The following is a 25,925-nucleotide window of genomic DNA, read 5'->3' as shown; positions in this document are numbered from 1 at the left end:
ATAACTCAGACATATTTCCACCAGTATCATTCAAAGTTGGTACAAGGACATTGACCTATTTCATACATGCTCGTCACTTTGTTTCATGTCATGTAGCAGTATCATGTCAATTATTGAAGTTTCATAATTAGGCTGATATGTCAAGAAATACTGCATCAAATTTCATGAAACTTTGTACAGATGTTAAGCTCACATTGCTTTAACAGTGAAAAAGACATTTATCACTGCCATTTTAATTAATTTGTAATTGCATATGTAATGAACTTTCCTAATTAAAGTGATATATCCATAAATACAACGTCAAATTTGACAATCAGATGTTGATCTCATAGTGTTGTAAATACTGCATCAAACTTTATGAAATATGGTACCGGTGATAATCTATTAGTGTTAGGATAGTATGAAAAAATGTTTTGCAACATCCTGTCAACTAATTCCGAGTTGACTCATTTAATGACCTTTAGGATAGTGGCCTACATTGGTTTTATGTTTTCATCACCATGGAACTCATTCTTGGCCATTGAGTGCCATCTTTATCACAGTATTTTTATCACAGACCTAATAAAGAGGACTCAATCCTCTCTGAGGACTTGTAATCAAAGTACCCATTAACAAGTGGGGACTGTGTCATCAACGATGACTTGTCTTATATCTGCTCACTTCAATCTTGAGTAAACATCCTTGAGTCAATATAGAGACTTTGACATTCACATTCCAGAGATTAACCTGTTCACCCCCAGTTCCCTGTAAAGAGGTCCAAGATCACCATTGATAACAATGGGTTTGGGTAAAACCATTTTGGTGAAAGGGTTAAGTATCCAGGACATCACATGTGACAGTCTTTACTACTGGACAATGAAGTTAAAAGGTTTAGGTTAGTTGTCAAGCTAGCACCAGCATCTTTCCTGAGCATCTGTCCGTGTGTTCTCACAGGAAATTACGGGGAACAAAAAATAATTTGTGAAGTTTCTCTCCCCTAAATAGAAGCTATATTACAGTTAAAACCTGTCATGGATGGATTGCTCTCAAATGATCTAAAACACATAAGTATTGCCCATAGCAACAAATGTAAATAGCAAGATTTATGTGAAGTTCATGAACTTACACAAGGTATTAGACAAAAGATAACCATGACTTTGCTGCCATACTTAATCATCTCGCCCCCTTAAATTGACTAATATTTATAGAACGTTTTAGTCCCCACGGACACCGTCCGGGGAGACTTATAGGTTTGGTCATTTCCGTGCGTGTGTCTGTCCAATTTTGATCTCAAAGTGTTGTAAATACAAATCAATGCAATTAGTGGTATCATATATATATAAATTAATTGGTAGTTTGCATTTACATAATGGATTTTGTTTTTAGGGTAAACGTCCAAAGTACTGCATCAAACTTTATGAAATATGGTACTGGTGATAATCTGTCAGTGTTAGGGTAGGATGCAAAAATGTTTTGCAGTATCCTTTCGATTAAGTACTAATTGCTTCATTTTAATGACCTTTTGTAATTAGTGTGGCAGCTTACAGTAGTCCTCTCAGAGGACTTGTAATTAACCCTTTTCCCGCCAGACAGTATAAATTCCCCATCAGCCAAGTCAGTAAAAAGCGGTTTTGAGCCAAAACACGACATATTTTCACCCACTTGGCTTGGTCTGTTATAGCATCTTTAGTCCAAAAAAATCAAGTTAACAGTATTTATGTTTTCAACAGCCTTCAAATGTACAGTATTATGTTAAAATACTCCATATGGAATATGTTGTGTTTCATTAATTTTAACCATCTTGACCTGGTGGTGAAATATTGACTTGGCAGGAAAAGAGTGTAAGTACCCATTAACAAGTGGGGACTGTGTCATTGTCAATGACTTGTTGTAATAAGGGTGGTAGGTAAGATTGGCTTTACGTTTCCACCACCATGGTATGGACCAATTCCTGTAATGGCCTTTTACCAACCTTTTAGCAAAAATTCAGTTTATTCCTATCTTAGCTTCAATTACTTCTGTCAACATTTATGTCATTCAGATTTCCTTAGCTACGTGTATAATTTTGTAATCTTAATTACTGTCAACATAGCTTTACTAATTTATTCTAACGTCATAATTCTTACACTACTGTTATACCTTATAACCCCAAAATTTTTCAAGAGATACATACATGATTGTCACTCAACAAACTATTACTATTTACAAATATGTATTCTGATTTTTTCTCCATATACATGTACATGTCCCTTTCCTCACAAAAATGGGCTTAAAATTGCAATGTGAAAAATAGTCTTTTCAGCTATACGTTGCACATTGACTTCGTGGTCTGTCTAATTCACAGTGAGTGGGGTTGTTGATAAATGCCGATAATACTAGGCGGTCATTATGTCCAAGTGCCATTGGCGGTATTTTTATTGTTGGCTTGCAAGATTGTCAACATTATATTACTTAACCCTTCCATATGATTTGTTTGTGACCCATCATTGACAATGCAGAGGGGGATCTTGGTTGGCAGCATACCTCCAGATTGCTCAATATGGTGACATATTTTCGATTATTTCTTTTTCAACATAAAGTTGAACATGTGGTTACCAAATCCTGAAATTTTTAAGTCTGTTTCTTTATTTAAACTTTGAAGAAATAAAATTTAATTACATGAACCTTTAGGATCAAAAATATAATTTCCAATTACCTTGAACAAAAGAGTAATTGATATGCTTTCATTGACATTGTTATTTTGCTGTTTACTTTTAGATATTGGCATTGATGAAGATCCAATCATGATCTGTGGTGGTAAAGATTTTACACTACTTAGAACTGTCCTTGGAAAGGTTGGTATCACTCAAATGTAGAGCAGCCAGAATAACCCTTATCATGCCAGGTCTACCATTTCCCCATCTGCCAAGTCATTAGAAAGTGGTATTTCACCAAATCCTAAATGCATTGTAGTTTCATGTACAAGCTTTTGAGATAGCAACTTAATGACAGATAGGTTCATAAGACTCTAGCCGCAACATGTCCTGCAGTCCACATGATTCCCTACAGTGTAATCATGCAAAACTTTTAATATTTCCTCATATTTTTTCAACTGATAATGTATGTCCACAGAACTTCACACAAATTCTTTCTTGGCATGTTGCCTGTCAAAAAGTTAGACAGACAGTGAACATGTTACACTGGGCAGGTAATGTCAAGTTGTTCTAGGATTTCTATGATTTTTTATTGGTGCATGTACATTGTTTAATTACCATTTTAATATGCTTAGCTGGAATCTGGCCATCCGATTGGCTAGAGCCAGGGTTTATATCCTCAACAAGAAGATCTACATGCTGCGTAACATTTCTTAGTTCGCGCAAATTTTGAATGCCAGCTTGAGAGCTCAACACGCCATAATGTTGAAGAAGTACGGCTTGAGATCGATTTAAGGTATAGACACACGTTTAATGCATTTTTACAGAGATTTTGGTTTTATTTCAAAATTGGAGTCCGTACCGTATGACCTTTACATGAGGAAAAGTGTTGAGACAATATTGTATAAAGAAATGCTTAAAATACTAATAAAAATAGACTTTTTGAGAACTACGTGTACTGTTCTATTCGGTTGTCTTAACTGTGTATGGATTAGTTATTATAGGGACGAAAGGTCAACAGATTATGTTAATTTTTCTGATCTTGCGCATACTTTCCACTGTCCTGTGTGCGTGACGTTAATAATAATGGCTTCCGTGGTGACAAGCGGAAGGCAGAGACGCGTAAAACGTAAGCGTGGTCGTAAGAAGAGAGTAAGTAAGATCATGGACCAGGCTACCAGAATAAAACTCAGATTGTCTGACTTACGGTCGTACCATAGCAACGTGGCGGAAGATGAAATGTCGGACACGAGTCTTTCTTCCGACGAGGAAGCTGATTGATTATCAGATTCTCTCCACCGAAGTAAGTTCTCCAACGTGAAAGTCAGCGACATAGTCTTTCTACCACAGTACGCCCATTCCGATGCGAAGGTCGGCGATAAATGAACAAATTTGTGAATGAAACTGGTGGACATGTCAAGCGATGCGTATGCATAAATTTCATCTTCCAGGGGAAGTTCTACAAGCGCACGGGCCGAATGACGAACTTGAATAGTCACCGCCATGGCTTCCGTGACGCCGCGATGTCAAAATCAGTGTGGTCCACTGAGACTCTCGCAAACATAAAATATCGCAATTCGCCTCCGACGGGCGTAAGAGATACTTCTAAACTGAAGAGAAACGGATTGATAGATCTTGACAACCGTTTACAGTTACGGTAACAAGCTTAGACTCTAATTTGAGCAAAAACAGATTAGCCGTGACAGTGTCTATTATGTAAATAAACCATCCTCATTACTCGTGCAACTCAACAGTTTGTGTGTGTTTCTCCCGATTTTCTCGCCATTTATGATCTTCGGAAGGGTATTTTATCTAAAATACAAAACATCTAGTCTGCCGCTTGATGCAAGTTCGTGAACATGAATAAAAATCGCCCGGAAAGTCATATCAACGATCGATATTTGTACGTATACGGGTGTTTACACAATTCTTTGATTATCTCTCTTCCGATTTTGGCCTGACAAGCGTAACTTCAAACGAAATTAGGTTGGAGTAGGGTGCACAGATCGGTCTGATTTTTTACCAGGTCACAGTAGCAATACATATATGTAAAACGGTGTCTCAGATTTTCGGTAAAATTTATGGAACATGAGAAAGTCTTGCTGAAGTGAACGAAACCCGGTAATTTATTCAAAAATCCAGAGTTGTTACTTTCACACCTTATTGTGCTGAAACAAAAGGGAATAGAAAAAATCTGGGACACCGTTTTTTCCCCAGAGTACTCAATTGCTGATTTCTGTTAAAAGATCTCAAGTCGCCATAGTCCTTGAACACCTAATTTTTTTAGGTAAAAAAATTCAAAAACGCATATTTTTGAGAGAAATGGACACAGACACAATGATTTTGGAAAATAAACATATTTTTCATAATGTCGAGATATAGGGCTAACAGAAAATATATAATGTGTAGGGTCCAAAAGTGAAATTTATTGAGAAAAAGTGAGTTTAAAATAAGTATCATCTAACGTGTGTCTCTACCTTAATTGTTAAATTTTAGTCTGGTGCATGTAGATGAACACACAAATGAAGAGTTTCTGTAGCAGCCATGGCTATGTAACAACAACATAATTTTTAAAGTGTTTTTGAGTTTTTTTTCAAGTAAAATTTTTCAAGTTCGATGTCTAATCGCGATATTTATGCGATGCGTTACGGTATTTTATGGAATCAACTGCTGAAATGTTCATTTCAGAGTTTGTGTGAGGCTGGGCACTCCTGAACCCTCGTTCAAACTTCGGCCCTACATGTATTAAAATAAGGACATAGTGAGGTCATAAACAGTGTGCTCAGGTATTTGGTTGTGGATATAAGACCTCTGCCGTGAAATGTATGACATTAAACTGGTCCAATAATCATTTCCATTCAAGGTAATATATTACCAGGTCCATGGGACAATTGTGATTGACAAATTTAAGTAGGACCATCCTGAACCACTGATAATTAGTGGTGGTACCAGGTGAAATAATCACCTTGCTTCGCCTGGTGATTATTTCCCACCAAATATATTAATTTTCACCGCAAAAGAGGTCTTATATCAGCAACCAAATACCCTCACTTGCCATTTATAACCTCTAAAAAATACATGCTTTGATTGATTTTTCAAGGTTTTCTACTCCGGAAAATCTCAGAGTCTTGGAATAAAGCAAGGAAGTGGTGTGAGCAGTAAATGGGCAGAGTTACCAATCACCAAGTCACCAAAGATTGTACAATGTTGTGCAGGTCATGAAAGTCAACATGCATTACTAGTGGCTGATGATGGTTGTGTGTACTTTGTAGGAACAGCAAAAAGAGGAGAAGATGGAGAACCAGGTAGTTATATACTCCAGAAACTTTAATTAGGATGGTACAGTCATGATGTTCCAGGTCTCCACTCTTGTGCTACCCTTGTGTCAAGACTTACAGATGTACCTCAGTTTGTTTCAGGATATGATCTAATATGGCCATCTTGCAGTCAGTTTGTTTTCATTTTCGTCTGTCCAGAACCAATGTCAATGAAACTTGACTCAAGAGTATCGTACCAAGAACTACAGATGCACGTCAATTGTGTTATGTGATTTGATCTGCCTGGTGGCCATTTTCTTTAAATTTCTCTCAGGGTGGAGCCATAATGTTGACATGCAAAGATCAATTTCATTTCAGCTTTGCGATAAAAAGATAAGGTTATGATGCATAGCTATAACTATATACCTGTGCTTGCCAGTCACAATGGTACATTTTAGCTACTATAGACTATAGTCTATAGAAGCTATTGGGATGGGTATCCATCTGGCGTCCGTCGTCAATCTGTATGTATGTATGTCATGTGTATGTATGTATGTCCATTTGTGAGGATGTCCGTCCACTCAAATATCTTGAGTACCGCTATACTTACAGATTTATCTGTTGTGTAGACTGATGCAAAATATGATTATGAGTAACTACCTTTTTTTCTTTTTTTGATGTTGTTGAAAATATGCAAATTATATATTAAATATTAAATATGCAAAAAAGGGCATTTTTGGTTAAAAATCTTCTTCTTCATAACCACTGGTCAAACAGCTTTGATATTTGGTATACAGGTTCCTAGGATTGATCAAAATATGATATATTCAAATTATGATGAAATCTACAATTTTGTATTTTTGGGACAATTTTTTCCATTTAGAGTCAAAAAAATTATTTCTCAAAAAGTGCTCATCTGATGGCTTTGATATTTGATATACAGGTTTCTACAGATAAACTAAATATGATATATTGAAATTATGATGAAATCTGCAGTTTTGTAGTTTTGGTGCAATTTTTGCCATTTATGGTCAAAAAAATTGTTTCTCAAAAACTATTTTTCTGATACCTTTGACATTTGGTATACAGGTTCCTAGGGGTTGTCTCAATGTGATATATTGAAATTTGATGAAATCTTCAATTTTTAGTCCTTTGGGCCTTTGGCCCAAAGTACTAATGTGATGACGTGGCCTCTGTTGTCGCATACAGTGGGCCGTATGCTGTGGACGCAGGTATCTCAGAAACGCTTCAGTAACTTTTTCTGAAATTTGGTCTGGTGGTCACTTGGGCATGTATCTCTGTATGTCTTTTTCCTTTTTTTGATTGAATCATTTTAAAGTCACTTTTTTAGCTTTTTTGTGAAAACCACTATTTTCAATTTTTCCTCAAAACCACTGATTTGATTATTGTGATGTTTGGCATGGGTGTTCGTATAGTTGAAATGCCGTCAGAAATGTTCAAAATTTGGTGATACATGCCTTGTATTATTTGCTCACGTGTTGACACACGTGGGCATATGTCGCAGCGATGTCTGTCTGTCTGTGTGTCTGTGTGTCTGTCTGTCTGTCTGTCTGTCTGTGTACTCAATATCTCAAAAACGGCTCATCAGATCAGAATCAAATCTGGTACATAGATTCAGTTTGCAAATGGCAAGAACTGATTAGTTTTTGGTGGGTGTGGCTTGCTTACTTTTTGCTCATTTGCATAATTAATGATTTTAGAAATACTGATATATATTGACAACGACTGCACACAATTTGATGAGATTCACTACAAATGTTGATCACACCAAGATATATCAGCTTTGAAAGATATTAAGGGGCGACATGAAAGATAATTACTAATTTCCGTGTTTAATGAAATTTCCTAATTAGGAGTATATATCTGGATTTACTTGATCAAAATTGACAAAACTTGGTATGCATATTGAAGATACTATGATTTAACGTTATTGAAAGTCATTAAGCATTTTACTTCATCCAAATCCTAATTTGCATATTTAATGACCTTTTGAAATTAAGGCTATATATTTGAAGTTACATGACCAAAATTGATGAAACTTGCTTTGTACATTAAAGATACTATGATAGAATATGATTAAATGTCATTAAGCATTTTTACATCAGCCAATTCCTAATTTGCATATTTTATGAACTTTCCTAATTAAGGGTATTCATCTGAATTGACGAGACCAAAGTTGATGAAACTGGCTATGTACATTAAAGATACTATAATAGAACATTATTGACAGTCATTAAGCATTTGAAGTTTAGCAAATTCCTTATTTGCATATTTAATGAACTTTCATAATCAGGGATGTTTTTCTGTATTGACAAGACCAAAGTTGACGAAACTTGCTATGTACATTAAAGATACTATGATACGACATTATTGAAAGTCATTAAGCATTTTTACTTCATCCAGCTCCTAATTTGCATATTTAATGAATTTTTGAAATTAGGGATATATATTTGAATTTACATGACCAAAATTGATGAAACTTGCTATGTACATTAAAGATACTATTACGTAGGCTAACTTTATTGAAAGGCATTAAGCATTTTTGCTTCAGCCAATTCCTAATTTGTGTATTTAATGAACTTTCCTAATTAGGGACATATACTTGGATTTATTTGATCAAAATTGGCATAACATGCTATGTACATTGATGATTATACCAGGTTATATCAATATTGGAAGTCATTTTGCATTTAAGTTTTCATGTCAGCTAATTTATAGTTTGAATATCTAATGAGCTTTCAAAGTTTGGAATATATAGTTTGAAGGACTTGACCGAAGGCAATTACACTTGCTATATAAAGTGGTGATACAATGACAGCAGTCAAAAAAATTAATATTTTTTTCAGCTAATTACATATTTCAATACTTAATGACCTATAGAGTTAATCTGTGGTGAATTATAATCATTATGTTGATCATAATACTTTCAATGAAGTTGCAAACATGTGGCAAAGGTTCAAATTCACACATAACTGCAATATATAATGAAACACGTGAGCATTTACAGTTCATATCTGGTTTTTAAACAATATTTTTATCCATTTTTAGTTTATATTTACTTGATTTTGACTCACTTTCGCTAAAGCTACCGTCTGCGCATGCGCACAACTGTAGGACAAAATCTGAGTTGAAGAATCGAATCGGACGCCATCTTGTTTCTCGGTCTTGGCACATTTTTTACATTGTAAACGTTTTACTGTGTATTTCAATATGTTCTATAGTTATTAAGTTGACAGTGATGCACTTTTGCGGCTGTCGTGTATTTTTTGGTACGAAAGGCGCCTTTGATCGAGTGAAGAATGATGGCCTCCGTAGGCGATAAACACCGGTACCGGCAGGCATATCAGTCATCCACTAGGCCCATATAGGTCAGGGGCTCACTTAGGGGAGAACCACTTGATTTCTGGGGGGGGGGGGGGTTATGGAGGATTTTGAGAAAAAAAAATTGTCACCAGGTGAAATAAAAGAAAAAAATTAAGCCTGTAATGGCTTGAGAAAAAAAAATTCTCATAACAGACAGAAATAAAAAAGGAATTTTCACAATGCAGTTGAAATGAGCAAAATTTTGGAAACTTCATTCTCGTGTATTCTTTGCTGGCATGCTGCCATAGGCAGCGCAAATGTTTGTACCACAAGCAATTCTTATGTGTTTTTTTTTCCCAGCACTTATGATATAAGCATTCACTACTTTACACCTCAGTGCACTCGATGTTTTCCTTCCCTTTTCTGACCCAAGAAATCATATTTCAGGATTTCTGTTGCAATATCTCAATGGTATAGGCAATATCTAGATGGGACTATTTGACTTCTGTAAATTGTGAAAATTTAAAACACAAGACAGGAGTCAATAAACTAGTGTTAAAACCAATACATTATTCTCTCAATATAAATACGTTAGGAAGATTACAAGTTGACAATGAAAAATTGAGGAACAACAAATATAATGAAATACAATGTGTGAGCCTTGTTTCTCTGACCACAAAAGATAACATCTCCCCTGAGAACTTAAAAGGAATTGACTGTTTTAAAGAAAAGCAGGTATAGTACAGATCACAGTTGATTTGCAAAAAAAGTGTTCTATAATTTAAAGTTGTATGTACTAGACTTTCCACTTTGTTTTCATTTGTTGGAATGTAAAATGAATATATAAAACCATCCTGTGATATGTGAAATACTGGCTTAAATTTGAAAAATTGCACTGCTACTCCATGTGATAAAAAAAATTGATGCAGGTCTGACAGTAGAAATTAAAAAATGTTGTCTGACTCTCTGTGACAAAAAAAAAGTTCCCATACCCACTTCCTGCATACCCCCCGAAATCAAATGGGTCGCCCCTTTATATGCGCATGCGCATATAACAAGTTAGCGTTGTTTTGCAAGGACTTTGAAAAATCAAACCGACGCCATCTTGCCTCCCGGTCTGTTGCGAATTTTGACGTTTTAAAGTTTTAGCGTGTATTTGATGATGTTTTGTAAATATGAAGTTCACAGTGATGGTACTTTTGTTGCTGTCATGTATTTTTTGGCACGAAACGCTCCTTCGATAGACTGAAGAATGATGGCCTCGGTACTCCCCAGTACCGGCGAATCCATTGCTTTAGCGAGGCAATCCCACCGGCGGCCCGTACTAATAGCTGGGTGAGAGCGAGGGAACGCCCTGTCCTTCTACCTCCATGTCATAACAAACTAGCGTCGTTTTATGTTGATGTACTGTCCTTTCGACACAGCGATAACTTTTAGTTTTCTGTTGCTTATTTTGGGTAATTTCGACAGTTGTGTGCATTGATTTTGACATTGTTGACTTCGATCGCTAAAGACAGTGTTTGCTTATGTTGACCGATTTACTGAGGAAGTAGGCGCACTTCAGAATCACGGTGTAATCCGACATGGTAATTTGACATGATCATCAGATCATACATGATCCGAGATTACACTTTAGCAAGGTCACGATAACTAATGTTGTTTGTTTCACTGTCATTTAATACCTATATTTCCACTAAAAGACCATTAGAATTTCCTCCTGGCCACTTTGAAATCGTGCACTGGCATGCATGTAGTTGTCAACATCACTTTGCTTGAATGTAGTAGACTCTTTAATGAATATCGACTGTCTACTGCATATTGCATATGTGTGCAAGTCACTCCATATCATATCAAAAAATGTAGTATTGCGACGTTTGTGCTGCCAGAAGCCAGAATTTACAGTTTACGAGAAAGTTATCTTACATGTAAAACTCAGTTCTACTGTAAACAAAATGCAAGCTATGTTGTATAACTATCGTGAATAGCATAATATTTTGTACCTATCACCGAGTCAGAAAATCAGAAGGAAATAACCAGTCAGACAAACTGTGGTCAGGATGATACTGTCCAATTTTAATATTTGTCTCTCAGCACACACCAGATACTCATGACTGTAAAACAACATTTCCATATAATTGTATATTCAGTTTTTATATTTAGTTTGCTTTTCACCATATTGTATGTCCTTCCCTGCACTACATAATTCAAAATTAAATACTGTTTTTGGCCTATACATACTTGAGGGGTAAGCTTATTTAGTCTCATACATTAAAGATGCACTGTTGACCTACAGAGTCCAAACTTTTTATCATTGTATTGTAGATAGGTGTACACTCCAAATACTATATACAAGTGTGGTGAGTGTAACAAGCAAATGTTTTTTAGTCAATGGCCCAAATTTATTTTCTATTTGATGGACAATAAATACATGTGTAATCAATGCCAACAATCCAGTTTAAGTAATTTGGTTTAGAGTAGCCATTGTCCATTATATTACAATAGTTTGTGGCTAAGTTTTCTCCCCTTCTGTATTATATAAGTTCACCGTTTCCTGTTTTAGATATTGTTGATCCTATTGAGTCCATCTGTTATTCTTAATTCACTTTCACACATATCATACTTAGAATCCACACTTGAACTTATGCTGGAGCAGTAACCAACCAGTTCAAATAACTTTCATTTATGTCCAAACAATTTGACTTTTTGCCAAATTTCACATTTATGGCAAATAATAAACAGTAAGGAGGTACAAAGGACGTCGGTGCCCCCGGGCCCCATGTTTTGTTTCTGGGGTCAATTTTTGCCATTTTTGGTCAAAATCTTTGTTTCTGAAATGTTACACATCTGATAGCTTTGATATTCAGTATAGAGGTTCCTAGGCTTTATCTTAAGGTTCGTGGACACATATTTTCAATCAAAAGTTTCACATAAAAAACGGGGTCTCACACCCAACATGTGGTACATTTTCTGTTAGGTCTATATTTGAAGAAGGTAAAAATTTTATTTAGTTGTCAAAACATGCATTCGCATGTTTGTTTAAGTCAAAAACGTGTGATTTTGAGTTTTTTCACTTAAAAAAGTATAAGTAAGAATTGGCAGCACCACAAAGTGATCTGTTAACGGCACTAGACAGCTGGATATACTGGGGGAAAAACCGTGTTTTGGATTTTTGAAATTCGCTTTTGTTTCTGCACAGTGAGCCTTCAAAGTGTGAACTGTCGGATTTTTGCATAAATTAACGGCTTTTGTTCACGTTTGTCAAGTTATCGTTCCTTCAGGGGGGTTTATCAAAAATCTAAAACACGGTTTTTCAGGTTTAATCATGAAGTGTTAGCATGCAAAGAATTGGGGAAATCCGCCCACGCGTCGCCGACTTACACTCATTTGAAGGTGCGCATACATGGCAACAATCGGAACTGAGAAAATCGACGATTTGTGTAAACGTCCCATTTTTCAAACAAAATCGCCGAAAAAGTCAGATTTTTGTGCGTTTAAAAAAAATTCATTCGATCTGGGTCTAGGTTAAATATTCGGCATCAGATTGGAGAATTTCAGACAAGTCCTGAACACTAGTTCGCCTAAAAATGATTAAAATTGTGCGTAGAAACGTGAGGCTGGTCAGCGTAAGTGGTGGGTACTATTTACACAATAAACACTATAAAGATAATTCAGGGCATAATCTGTTTGTCAAATACGTATCTAACTTATTATTATATTAACTGTACACTGTTTGGTAATGGTTAGAGTCTGGTTACAAGACTACACAAGTTTTAAAAAAATACAGCCGGAATGGTTTACAGGTCCGCGTTCTGCTGACGCGCGTTCGCTTGCTTGCAAGCGCTCGACTTCCGGTCTCATAGCCCGTAATTTATGCACGTACCAAGTGTGAAATGGTTGTCAAGTTCATTTTAGCGCCGATTTTTGTGCCTATAGTACAGGACGTCACGTGCTTGCTTGCTTTCGAAGATGAGACGACCAACTCTCAATGCTCTATAAAATTCTGTAGTTGAGAAGTTCAAGGAATGCAAGTAAGCTTAAGGCGCACATGTTTTTGTAGTTTTCACATGTGATCTGCTGCAGTCTTTTTGCTTACCATCAGGAATGATACCGGGTTTTTCGTGCGCTATTTCGCTTTTGACTGTGACATGTACTATTATTATGGTCCCGTTTATGAAACCAAAATCAACTTCAGTTACACATAAAAGCGATTCGTCATGTAAACGACTGAGGCGATACTCGACAGATTCACTGATTGTAAAACTGAAACGGCGACGTGTCGCGACACCCAGCGACACTCTCTTGACCACAGATAGAAATAGACCGGCACCGATCGTGAAGCAACGTTTCGCATACGTTGCTGTGCTCTAGACTGATAACAGTGTCGGATTGACAATTTAAAAACTAAGTCCAAAATATGGGCTGCTGTTTTAGAACCATACCGGGGTATTTTCCAGTGAAGATTAAATAGAGTCTCTTTGGCCCCCGTTTACGTCTAAACCGCTTATTCTGCCGGCTGTCATCAGCCATGTCGGAATAGCGTCTCTTGTGAAGACGTGCGCGCATGCGCAACATAGTGCGTAAAAATTTACATAATCTCCTTTAAGGTATAACGATAATGCTAACAGTAATCCGGACCGTTAAAACAAAAAGAAAATAATACCTCCTGCAGTGGTTAGAAGGCCATGTTTTCACTCAAATTTCAGACATTTCCCAGTACAATGTTACCTCACAGTTTTCTCTAATATAAAGATCATATTTCAGGGGTTCAGAATATGAAATAATCACAAAATCGCTAAAATTAACCAATGAACCTGAGTCACTACTTTAATTAATGTTACAGTAATGTATTGAAATTATGATGAAATGTTCAATTTTGTATTTTTGCAGCTTATTTTGCCATTTTTGGTCAGGCTGTCCTGAAATGAGCTATCAAAGATATCCACTTTCGTCATCAACACGTGTGTCACAAAAAGTTATGCTCAACATAACGACTGTTAGGTCGCTTGTTTTTTCAAAACCGCTGCTCAGACAGCTGTAATAGTCGCACCAGCGGCTTAGTGACTACGCATGCGCAGATTCATAATATACTCTGCGAGTAACCGGAAGTGTACCTGACTTAAATGGGCACTGCCATTTTTTTTTGAGTGTTCGTAAATAAATACGAAACGTGCAAAGTGTTATTTTATAACACGCCATGAATAAAATATATCTCTTTTATATAGCCAGTTAGTGTTTTTATCCAACATGTCACCGATACAAAATATAGTAACTATCACACCTAAAAAACAGAAAAAGAGAGAAAACTGTCGTGCATATAAACGGGGACATATGCAAAGAATGCTGGGATTGAATTTTGGAAAGCGCCGTCTGTGTCAATAACTAGATGGAAAATTGCCAGTTTTCAGCTTGCAAGTGGAATTTGGGCAGTGCAGTTTCTCTTGCAACGGTAATGATGGCACAATACGACCCTTGTTTAACACAATACTGAGATCTCATGATAGAAATTGCCAATTATTATGTCCAACAATTTTAAACATTATACAGAAGATCCTGCAGGGTATCATGTACATGAACTGTTTTCATCAGAGGGTAAAGTGAGCATAGTTGTCGTACAAATGTATATAGCAAGTAACAATTAATTGTATTTTATCCTTTACTATTACTAATTATGAATCAATACAGATAACATTTCTAATCTAATAACCCCTGGCGCGACACCAAGGACGGAGCCCTATATAATATTATTTGATGTACAGGCCGCTAGGATGATCTTAATGAGATAATTTCATACAGTTGAGGATATACTTAATTTTGTATCCATATCTATTGTAGCTGCAGGGACATTGGCCCTATGTTTTAATGCAATTCAGTTAAATTTAATCAAATCATCTAAATTATAGATGGGGACTATGTCAATTACAATTACTTGTTGTTCAGAGAAGCTAATACATTTAAGTTAAGACATTGTTGTTCAGAGAAGTTATATTCATGTCTCTGTGTGGCTGTGAACAAACACCTTGTTTTTAAAAAAGAGTTAGCGACACAAAGATTGTGCAGGAGGGATAGAAATAGGAAATGGAAATCGTGCTTTAGCAATGGCATAGTTGAAGTGATAAAACTGACAAAGTCGCATGATAAAAGGTATGCAAAAGAACCTTGATGGTGTAACAAATTAAAGAGGACATGTTTCAGACATGAAATTTCACACGAAGAACAAGTTTTGAAATAGTCACGTGAAGTGATGATAATGACATTATGTTATCAACATCCCTACTTTTACAAATATTTATTCATAAATTCCAGATCGTTATTCGGGGCTTTAGCCGACATGCCACAATTAATACAATAATTAAAAGCTCCATATAAGCTCCCAGGTCTGTGATAATGCAGTGCAAGTAAACTTTCAAGAAGAGTGCAGTTGTGTCATTCATTCTTGTAAAGCTAATTAAAGTTGCAATATGGGTCAAATTTGTCGATTTTTTTTCGTAACAGTAAAGCAAATAGACCATACTGCGTTGAAGTACTCTTCTTAGCTAAGCTTCTCATCAATCCCGGCACACAAACACGTTCATTTTGATACGTTGTTGCCACCTAGAAAAGCTGTTTTGTAAACAAACCTTCAAAAAAAAATTGGCGTTTTCTGCTGTGCACGTGACAAGTACCACCAAGATTGATGATGTCTCCAAAGAGTGCACGTTGGAAGGGCGATGTAGACGCAATAACAGACCTTGACATATTCATATATAATGAATAATTCATTGTAAATTTTGCGCTTGGCTAATTTTGGTAGCATCATAATGTTTCGGAAATATACGTATATTGATATGATAAAGTACAGCTCTACAAATGATCGTGTGATTGATTTTTCTCACCTATACATCAGCGCCTCACCGTATGTACCTACTGTGTACGTTTGATCGAGCGTCCAGACCACGTACACCATTCTGGTTGTGTTCACTGTGTGCCTGACAATGTTTTTGCTATTCTCTGCCCGTTGCATGTTGTTACATTTTTCATATTAAACGGTGAGGTATCTGCTCGCTATATTTATTTGACAGCTTTACCCAGTTCAGTGTCATCCACCACTGCAGAAGATTGGCAACTGTCTTGCCCCTCAGTCTGGTCTTGCATGGCCATGTCAGCGCGTCGACACATCGTAAATGAAACCATTGATGATGGAGACAGCAGTTTTTCTTTGTTTCAAAAAAAATGCCTATTTGACCTGATGTTATCAATGAATGCCAAATTGATCTAAGTAATTTGTTAGCTCTATTGAATAATCAATTATTTCCTTGCGGAGGGACTATGGCCCGGTTCACATTACATATCGTTGGGTCCGCACGGTGTTGGTAGGTCAGCGTTGCATATTACGGGACTAGGGTCCTTGCCCAAGGAAACACCGCTGGCTAGCGAAGTTGATCATCACACGGAACTGCTGTTATATACGCCACTTTGAATTACGTTTGCACTTGCCACATATCAAGTTTTGAGTTTGTCTCTTAACTCCAATCAGAAATGGACTTAAAACTTTTGATTGAGTAGTCATCAAAATCGCATTTAACGTCTGAAATACTTGCTCAGGATATCAATGAGATTACACTGGGACAAGTGAAATGGCTGGGGTAGCAAATCAATGTCATTAGTGACACTGCACTGGCAGATTCAACAGACCTTTTTTTTGAGGGTCTATAATTCAACTTCTTGCAAGTACCACTCGATTAAAAACCTCGATGGGCCCTATATCAACGCAGACTGCCGGCAGCCCCTTCAGCTGTTGTCAGTGCATCTAAAAAAATTCTCCTGTGCTTTTGCACCCGCCCTCAAGCATTCGGCCAATGGCTTGGTGGGGAAAAGCATATTACTCAGTAGCTGTGGGTCCATCGCTGTGGTGTTGTCGGATGGGATTTCTGCCTTTTATGGGCTGGTTTTGACTTTTACGTTTCCAACCTTGGTGTTTTTTGGAGAAACTGTGTAGACACAATCTGCCTCCTCGACGTGGTGCAGTAGTCGCTTGTCACTCTCTTTCTGGTTCCATCTTTCGATCTGACCAAACAATATTTATTTTGCCAACATTTTTTGTCTGATTTCCTCCAATGTTACTAGGCTGAATCAGTCAGCAGAGACCCAGGGCGTGGGCAGAGACCTTCCTGACTGCTTGCCCGTGGGAAGGCTAGACATATCGACTCGATGTTGCGATTTCGTAAACCGTTACCATGCACCAAATACCCATGTGTACATATTCAAATAATAAAAATGATGTTTCAAAATCTGTGCTATACTCTCGCAAACAGTATGTACCAAAACAGCAATTTATTCGTTAATTAAATCAATTTACTCAAATTAGAGTCATCCCCATGTTCCTGTTAATAGTCGAATCTGCAAATGAAATTGTTACGGATTTTTCTTTAAAGTTTAATCTTTGAAATATGAAGGTCAATTCTGATCCATATTGAAACTTTAATAGGGATGTCTTGGATGCTGAGGAATGTCTGATATGGTTTCAAGGAGATTATTGTGGTTTAAGTGGTGGAAAAATCTGGTATAAATAATTTATTAAAATAGACATCAGTTACTTGTTTGTCTAGATTACTTGAATACATAATGTGACATAAAATTGTCAATTGTTAGTTCAATGCACAAATTATAAGCTGTACAATGTTATGTTTTTAGATGTTTTTAAGTATCGTAACAGATAGTCAGTAAAGGAATACAATTATGAACATCTCAGTAAAAGATATTTGATGGTAGAGGAGTGACTGTTTGTAATAAAAGATAAAATATTATTGAAAAGTCAATAACAGCTTCTATAAAGTTCAGTAAGAGAGAATACAGTTCACACAACTGTAAAAGAATAGAATAGATGATAGCAAGCCAACAGCTAAGGCCAAGAGTGGCTAATGACAGAATAGATGATAGCAAGCCAACAGCGAGCTAAGGCCAAGAGTGGCTAATAACAGAATAGATGATAGCAAGCCAACAGCTAATTAAGGCCAAGAGTGGCTAATAACAGAATAGATGATAGCAAGCCATTAGCGAACTAAGGCCATGAGTGGCTAATAATAGAATATATGATAGCAAGCCAACAGCTATAGCTAAGGCCAAGAGTGGCTAATAACAGAACAGATGATAGCAAGCCAACAGCTAATTAAGGTCAAGAGTGGCTAATAACAGAATAGATGATAGCAAACCAACAGCTAACTAAGGCCAAGAGTGGCTAATAATAGAATATATGATAGCAAGCCAACAGCTATAGCTAAGGCCAAGAGTGGCTGATGACAGAATAGATGGTAGCAAGCCAACAGCTATAGCTAAGGCTAAGAGTGGCTGATAACAGAATAGATGGTAGCAAGCCAACAGCTATAGCTAAGGCTAAGTAAGAGTGGCTAATAACAGAATAGATGGTAGCAAGCCAACAGCTAGCTAAAGCTAATATTGGCTAATAACGGAATAGATGGTAGCAAGCCAACAGTTAGCTAAGGCTAAGAGTGGCTGATAACAGAATAGATGGTAGCAAGCCAACAGTTAGCTAAGGCTAAGAGTGGCTAATAACAGAATAGATGGTAGCAAGCCAACAGTTAGCTAAAGCTAATATTGGCTAATAACGGAATAGATGGTAGCAAGCCAACAGTTAGCTAAGGCTAAGAGTGGCTGATAACAGAATAGATGGTAGCAAGCCAACAGTTAGCTAAGGCTTAGAGTGGCTAATAACAGAATAGATGGTAGCAAGCCAACAGTTAGCTAAGGCTAAGAGTGGCTAATAATAGAAGTGGCTAATAGCTTGAACAGGTGAGTTGCAAAGATGTTCAGAGCCACTGAAAAAATTGCAGAATAGCTGCTATCTCAAAAAATTGGTTATTTTGGCAAATCAGCAATCCTTCACCTTTATGAACTGTTGACTATCAACTACTAGTGTATTGAAACAACAAAGATATGTTCCAGTAGGATATTGACAGTGAACTTTGTATGTTGCTTTTTTTCTGTAATGTAAAGTTACACATATCTGTTGTTTGGTATCATTTGCCTATGGCTTTGAGGTGTATCAACATATTGTGGCAAAATGGGGCGATTTCTGGACATATGAAATCCTTGTGTTGCCTCCCCGTATTGCTGTCCAAGAGTGTGGAAGGTAGTTTGTGTTCTTTGACACTCATTGCCAATTTATACAACAAAACACAATATATACTGTACTTTTTTTAGCTCATATTTGGTTTTGTACATAAATACCAAAAAGAGCTTATATGATGAGTCGGTGGCGTCTGTATGTCTGTATGTATGTGGGTATGTATGTGCGGATGTATTTCCGTCACACACAAAGGCTCCCATACTGCCAAAGCTACCATCTCAGTATTTGATGTACAGGTAGATGCAGGGGTTGAGATGTGAATTTGTTCAAATGAACACGTCAGTGTCAAAAATGTGCAAATTAGGTAAGAAAAAGGGAAATCCTGCAAATGTGCAGGAGTGATGGCATGCCAGTGACTTGAAACAGGCAAATTCTACTGACCTTTAGTCATTTCCTGTCATTGTTTATGAACTGTTACATATTAACAGACCTGCTCAAACCATAGACAGTATAGGGGGGGGGGGAAGACCGTCTATACTCAAACTAAGAGGGGCTAGCTGCCTTTCTGCTGTGCATGTTGCTAAAGTTGACCTCAAGTACCTAAAGTTTCAGACCTTAATTACTTTTGTCATTCTTGTTTTTCTGGTTTAAATATTTCTTGTTGTTTTTCTGGTTGTACTGTACAGAAATCATTGTCATAACATCAACGTAGAATTTTCCTGCACTGAATAGATAGAAACAACATTTATTGTTGATCTTTGGTACCCATACTGGTATATACCAATTCTGATTTAATTGTAGCGACACCCTATAATTGCAGTATTTTTGTCAATTCCTGTATAATCCTAATGGAAACATTCTCAGCACAATTAAAGATGACTGTATTGAAGATATACTGTGTTCAAAACAAGAAAAACAAGATATTGCTGAAAACTAATTTTCTTTTTCAGTGAAGGGTAGAAGAGTACCAAAACCCTGTAAACCAAAGAAAATACCCAAATTTGATGGCAAGATCATTGTCAGTGCAGCTTGTAACAACGGTAGTAGTGCTTTTGTAAGCAAACAGGGAGAGTTGTATCTGTTTGGTAAAGATAATACGTATGCAGACCAGGCATCAGGTAAAGATTTATTTTTTATCACATTTTTTGTATAACAACATAGTTATTCTCAATTTTAGTTTTATTCACATTAGGGGAAGACTGCATTAACTTGCATGGTACCTGAAACCCGAGCCCTTAATTGACCAACTCGGGTGACAAACAGAAGACTTTTAATCCCCAAGGTGTGAATGTTCCATTGTTATGTTTATCTAATCCAGCTGGTGCCATTGTAGTGCCATTGTAGGAAAGGCAGGTCTGTGAAATTGATCCTCTGATAACTAAGTAGGGAAGTAGGGTATTCCTAAGTTAATGGAGCCTTCCCGTAATGAGATATATTCAAAAATTATACATTTAATTTAGTATTCAATATGGATGACTAAATATGGTATTGCAGGATTTGAAATTTTTAAGATATAGATATGTTTTAGAAAGCCCATTCTAGTTTCCCTGCTATTTGATTTCTAGGCACAATAAGATTACGGTACTTGAATTGATTTTTTTCACATTTTTGTGAAGGTAGAAATATTTGTAACATCATGCAGATTATTAGTCCCCACAGACAACGTCCGGGGGGACTTATAGATTTGGTCATGTCTGTGCGTGCGTGTGTGCGTCCGTCCGTCCGTCCGTTCACGCAGATATCTCAGAGATGCCTGGAGCGATTTCATTCAAACTTGGTACAAGGATTACTTCATATGTCATACAGATGCACATTGATTTCTTTTGTGATACGATTCAATATGGCTGCCAGACGGCCATTTTATTACGATTTTTTTCATGTACAGAGCCATAACTCAGGCATGTTTCGACTGATTTTTTTCAAAGTTGGTACAAGGACATTAACCAATGTCATAGATATGCACGTCAATTTTTTTGTGATACCATCCAATATGGCTGCTGTGCGGCCATTTTATTACGATTTTTTCATGTACAGAGCCATAACTCAGGCGTAACTCAATCGATTTTATTCAAACTTGGTACAAGGACATCGACCTATGTCATAGCTATGCACATCAATTTGTTTTGTGATACAATCCAATATGGCTGCTGTGCGGCCATTTTGTTACGATTTTTTCATGTACAGAGCCATAACTCAGGCGTAACTCAATCGATTTTATTCAAACTTGGTACAAGGACATTGACCTATGTCATGCACATGCACATTGATTTGTTTTGTGATACGATCCAATATGGCTGCCGTGTGGCCATTTTATTACATTTTTTCATGTCCAGAACCATAACTCAGACATGTATCACGCGAATTTATTCAAAGTTAGTACAAATAGATTGACCAATGTCATACATATGCACATTTATTTGTTTTGTGATAGGATCCAATATGGCCACTGTGTGGCCATTTTATTACGATTTTTCATGTCCTGAACTACAACTCAGACATGTATCAAGCGAATTCATTCAAAAGTATTTTTATCACAGACCTAATGAAGAGGACTCTATCCTCTCTGAGGACCTGTAATCAAAGTACCCATTAACAAGTGGGGACTGTGTCATCAACGATGACTTGTTATTTACAGTTTTTGATCATTCAGTACAGACTAACTTGGATTATTGCCTTAGTTGTTGTCTACGAAATGTCAAAAGCATCAGTCTATCTTGCAATAAATTTAAGATCATTAAAAATTTGTCAGTACAACCACTTCAGTTTCTGTGATATTTAGTGTCAGGGTGAAATTAAAACATCAAAGTGATTTCATTTAAGATTTGTATTTTTATTCCTTTGCTGAATGAAATGATATTCACCAGTATTTGATTTGAAATATCAGGGTAAAGGGTATTTGCCTGCAGATAACCTACTGTTTAGTTGCCAAAGTTTGTTAGTTTCATCATGTTTTACAAAAAAGAATCTTTACTTTTATTCTTCAAGCCATTATGGTGTAGTGTAATAATTCATACCACATGTGTAAAGTAAATATCAACAATTGTTCAAAATCATTTTCTAATGGAGAGTGGAATGTAGAATAAATAAGTCTTAGTTTGTCATTAAGATGTGTTTTTGGTTGGCTCTTAAATAGCATGAAATGAAGATAAACTGTAAAGTAGAGGGAGTAGATGTAGTCCTTACGTTTTTGTTGAACACCAGTAAATCTGGAATGTGGATTACCTGTGTTCGCGCTGCCCATTCGCCACGTTGGCAAATGCGAATTGAAATCGGAAGTTGCGAACAAAAATCGATCCTAATTCTCCACAGTGGCGAAAGTGATTTTTGTTTAAAAAATTCCGCAAAATAAGCAAAATCGTGGGTTTTTGTCAATCTTTTGTTGATCTGCGCTTCTCTTTCGGCGATTTGCGAAAAAACCATATCCACTTCCGTATTGTTCTCTCCGGCGTACGCAATTGTAATCGAGCCAAGTCTCGCGAGAGATTTGACGTTAATATGTATAGTGTACAGCATGCACATAAATGACTATCGCGAGAATTGAAAATATAGGCAGACGCAATAGGCCAAACCCGGAATTCGAATCGACCACGGTACAAACAAGGCCATGTGCGCAAACGCGCACAGACGTATGTGTATTTCCATACGTGTTCGTACACATGTGCGCTTGTTTGTACCGGCATCACGTGATTATTTGGGCGTACTGAGTGTGTAAAACGCATCGCGTCCTTTTTATTCCGGAGTAGAACCATTGAGCCCTAGTCTCGCGATAAATTTGACGTTATTTTGTCTAGTGTACAGTACGCAAAGTGAACACTCGCGAGAATGGAAACTTTTGCTACAGCAGACATAGGCATTTAAAATCGCGGTCACAACTTTCGGTGTAGTCTGGCAGAGACCCTGCGATTCGCGTTCTTCCCTGTTGGAACATGCGCGCGTCCTTCGGAGACGCGACGCGAATCCCGGGGTCTGGACGTTCTTGCAAGCGACCGGTCGGATTTCTGCCTGATCCGGGTACTTTATAAAACTCCACACATCCGTTAATCACGTTAATCAAAAACAAATGACAAGTACCATGGTCAAATAAAATTAAAAATGAAAAGTAAAAACATACCGCGTAATAATATAGGTCTACCAGCTACTAGTATATATTCTCTCCGCCAAGTTAGATAGGTGTTTCTTTTGACGTCACTACCATTATGAATATTCATATATTTGCAAGAACTGACAGTCGCTTTGTCTGGCAGCGCGTGCTCACAGCTGAGCGTAGCCTTCGAGGCCCACCGTGGGCGCGCACAAAACAAGGCACAGCGACTGTGGAGAGTCTACTTTCGGTGTTGAAATTTATTTGCATCGCGGTCTAGATGTTCCGTTTTGTTCATTTTAATCGCGGTCTTATTTTAATGGCGGTCCATTTGCATCGCGGTCCTCATGGTTCCGTATTGATGTCATTTACATGTAAATTGCCATCCCAACGACGCATTCCGTGTTGCTGTCGATTTGCATCGCTGGTCTCGACGTTCCGTGTTGTTGTTCATTAGAGGTTTAGTTAAACCTAATTACGTGTACGTCTGAAGGCACACAGTGGCGTACGCGTATCCGTGCTCAGTTGTGATTTTTAGCTACTATAGACTATAGTCTATAGAAGCTATTGGGATGGGTATCCGTCCGGCGTCAGTCTGTATGTATGTATGTATGTATGTATGTATGTGTGTATGTGTGTGTGTGTGTGTGTGTGTGTGTGTGTGTGTGTGTGTGTGTGTGTGTGTGTGTGTGTATGTATGTATGTATGTATGTATGTATGTATGTATGTATGTATGTTTGTTTGTTTGTTTGTGAGGCGTCCGTCCACTCAAATATCTTGAGAACCGCAGTACTTACTGATTTGATATTTGTTATCTAGATGAAAAATATGATTTTGAGAAACTAATTTCTTTAATTTTTTGATATTGTTGAAAATAGGCAAATTAATGCCAAAAAAGGTGTTTTTGGTAAAAAATCTTCTTCTTCATAACCGCTGGTCAGACAGCTTTGTTATTTGGTATACAGGTCCCTAGGGATAACCCAACTTAGATTTGTTCAAATTGTGATGAAATATGCAAATGTGTATTTTTAGTCCCCACGGACACCGTCCGGGGGGACTTATAGGTTTGGTCATGTCCGTGCGTGCGTGCGTGCGTGCGTGCGTGCGTGCGTGCGTGCGTGCGTCCGTTCACGCAGATATCTCAGAGATGCCTGGAGCGATTTCATTCAAACTTGGTACAAGGATTACTTCATATGTCATACAGATGCACGTCAATTTGTTTTGTGATACGATCCAATATGGCCGCCAGGCGGCCATTTTATTACGATTTTTTCATGTACAGAGCCATAACTCAGCATGCGCAGGGAAAGACACTAAGGGTTGTCCGATTGCCCGGGGCAAGTGAAAGTCGCGTTCGGGCAAGTGAACCTCCGATGCCACTTGCCCGACGGGACAAGTGAAAAAATAATTACCTAGAAATCTAATGCACGAGAGCGATTTTCTGGTGAGGGAACACGGACTTAAACAACAAAAATAATCATATTATGTCATTGTGAACATTTCCATAAGATTTTTCATAAAATTGCATGAAGAGTTGACGAAAAGAATCATATATATAATAATCGCTGTCAATAAAATCCAGTTCAAACAATACACCGGTACCCGTAAATTACCGTACGCTGATTTTGCATATGAAAAAGCTGTTCAGCTGGTGGAACGTACGTTCACCAAAGTTCATTGCATTGACTGTGAAGTTACGGTGTCTCACAATGTGTCGATATGGTAAAAAAGAGAAACACACAGCGGTTTTTGTGCTTTGTATGAACTTTTATAATAATGTAAAAAAAAGTCCAGTGGTTAAAAATCACCACATAAAATTGGACTTTTACTAAAACGTACTCTTCAATGTTAACTTGTTGAGGGACAGTGAGTGGCAAGACCGCATGCAATGAAGTCATGAGCAATATTTGGTGTCAACGGGTCAAGTCTTTGAATTTTCAACAAACACTGACTTAATTTTCAGGTCAATAAGCCAAAGTTACTTGTCCGTGGTGACCAACCTCTCTGTTTGTGAATTTTCCCATTCTAAAATGACTGTCAAGAAGCAATTGGAGCGAGTTTGACATCGAGAAATTCAGCTTTTACACACATTGAAAAACACCGACGCCTTAGGTTGTTGGTTTTAATTCTATTTAGTCTGCGCATGAGCAATAATAAGACCACCTAGGTTATTAGAAAAACATAGGATACTGGTGTAGTGCAATGGCAATTCAAACTTTATAGGGCTGGTGTATGATACAAGCGCAGTAAAAAGATGACAAAGAAGTACATTATTTTTCAGAAGCTTCAAAACATTCCTTTATAGCTACAGATTTTTTCTTTCTGTATAGATAAGTTAAAACTTTTAAAAGCAAAAAGACCTTGAAGGTACAATTGAAATGGCTGTTATTATTTGTACATTAAGCCCCAAGAAAGTAAACATACAAACATATGAACTGTTAGAATTTTTTCTATGAATATGAAAGCCCCACTAGCTGTAAATCTTGAAATTTGTTGACCTAAAAAGGCTTCCTATTTTCTCTGGTTTTCTTTAAATTCTACCCATTTACAGGATAAGCTTATAGTCTTTTACTGCTTTACAAAACATT

The 25,925-nt window shown here is 37.1% G+C and overlaps 1 protein-coding gene across 3 annotated transcripts in view; it reads left to right on the top strand.

Annotated features, from left to right (window-relative positions):
* The window catches only part of LOC139130331 (E3 ubiquitin-protein ligase MYCBP2-like), a 688,708-nt gene that overhangs the window by 205,084 nt on the left and 457,699 nt on the right, over window positions 1–25,925 (top strand). For all 3 annotated transcript variants that reach the window (XM_070696083.1, XM_070696082.1, XM_070696081.1), the window contains exons 11-13: window positions 2,737–2,813; window positions 5,713–5,917; window positions 20,207–20,374. In XM_070696083.1, the coding sequence (XP_070552184.1) occupies window positions 2,737–2,813; window positions 5,713–5,917; window positions 20,207–20,374 (450 nt within the window). The remainder of the gene's footprint in view (window positions 1–2,736; window positions 2,814–5,712; window positions 5,918–20,206; window positions 20,375–25,925) is intronic.

Source organism: Ptychodera flava, chromosome 4 (assembly GCF_041260155.1).
Source record: "Ptychodera flava strain L36383 chromosome 4, AS_Pfla_20210202, whole genome shotgun sequence".
NCBI classification, from domain to species: domain Eukaryota; kingdom Metazoa; phylum Hemichordata; class Enteropneusta; family Ptychoderidae; genus Ptychodera; species Ptychodera flava.
The sequence above is the reverse complement of the archived record's forward strand: the minus strand, read 5'-3'. Positions and strand labels throughout refer to the sequence as shown.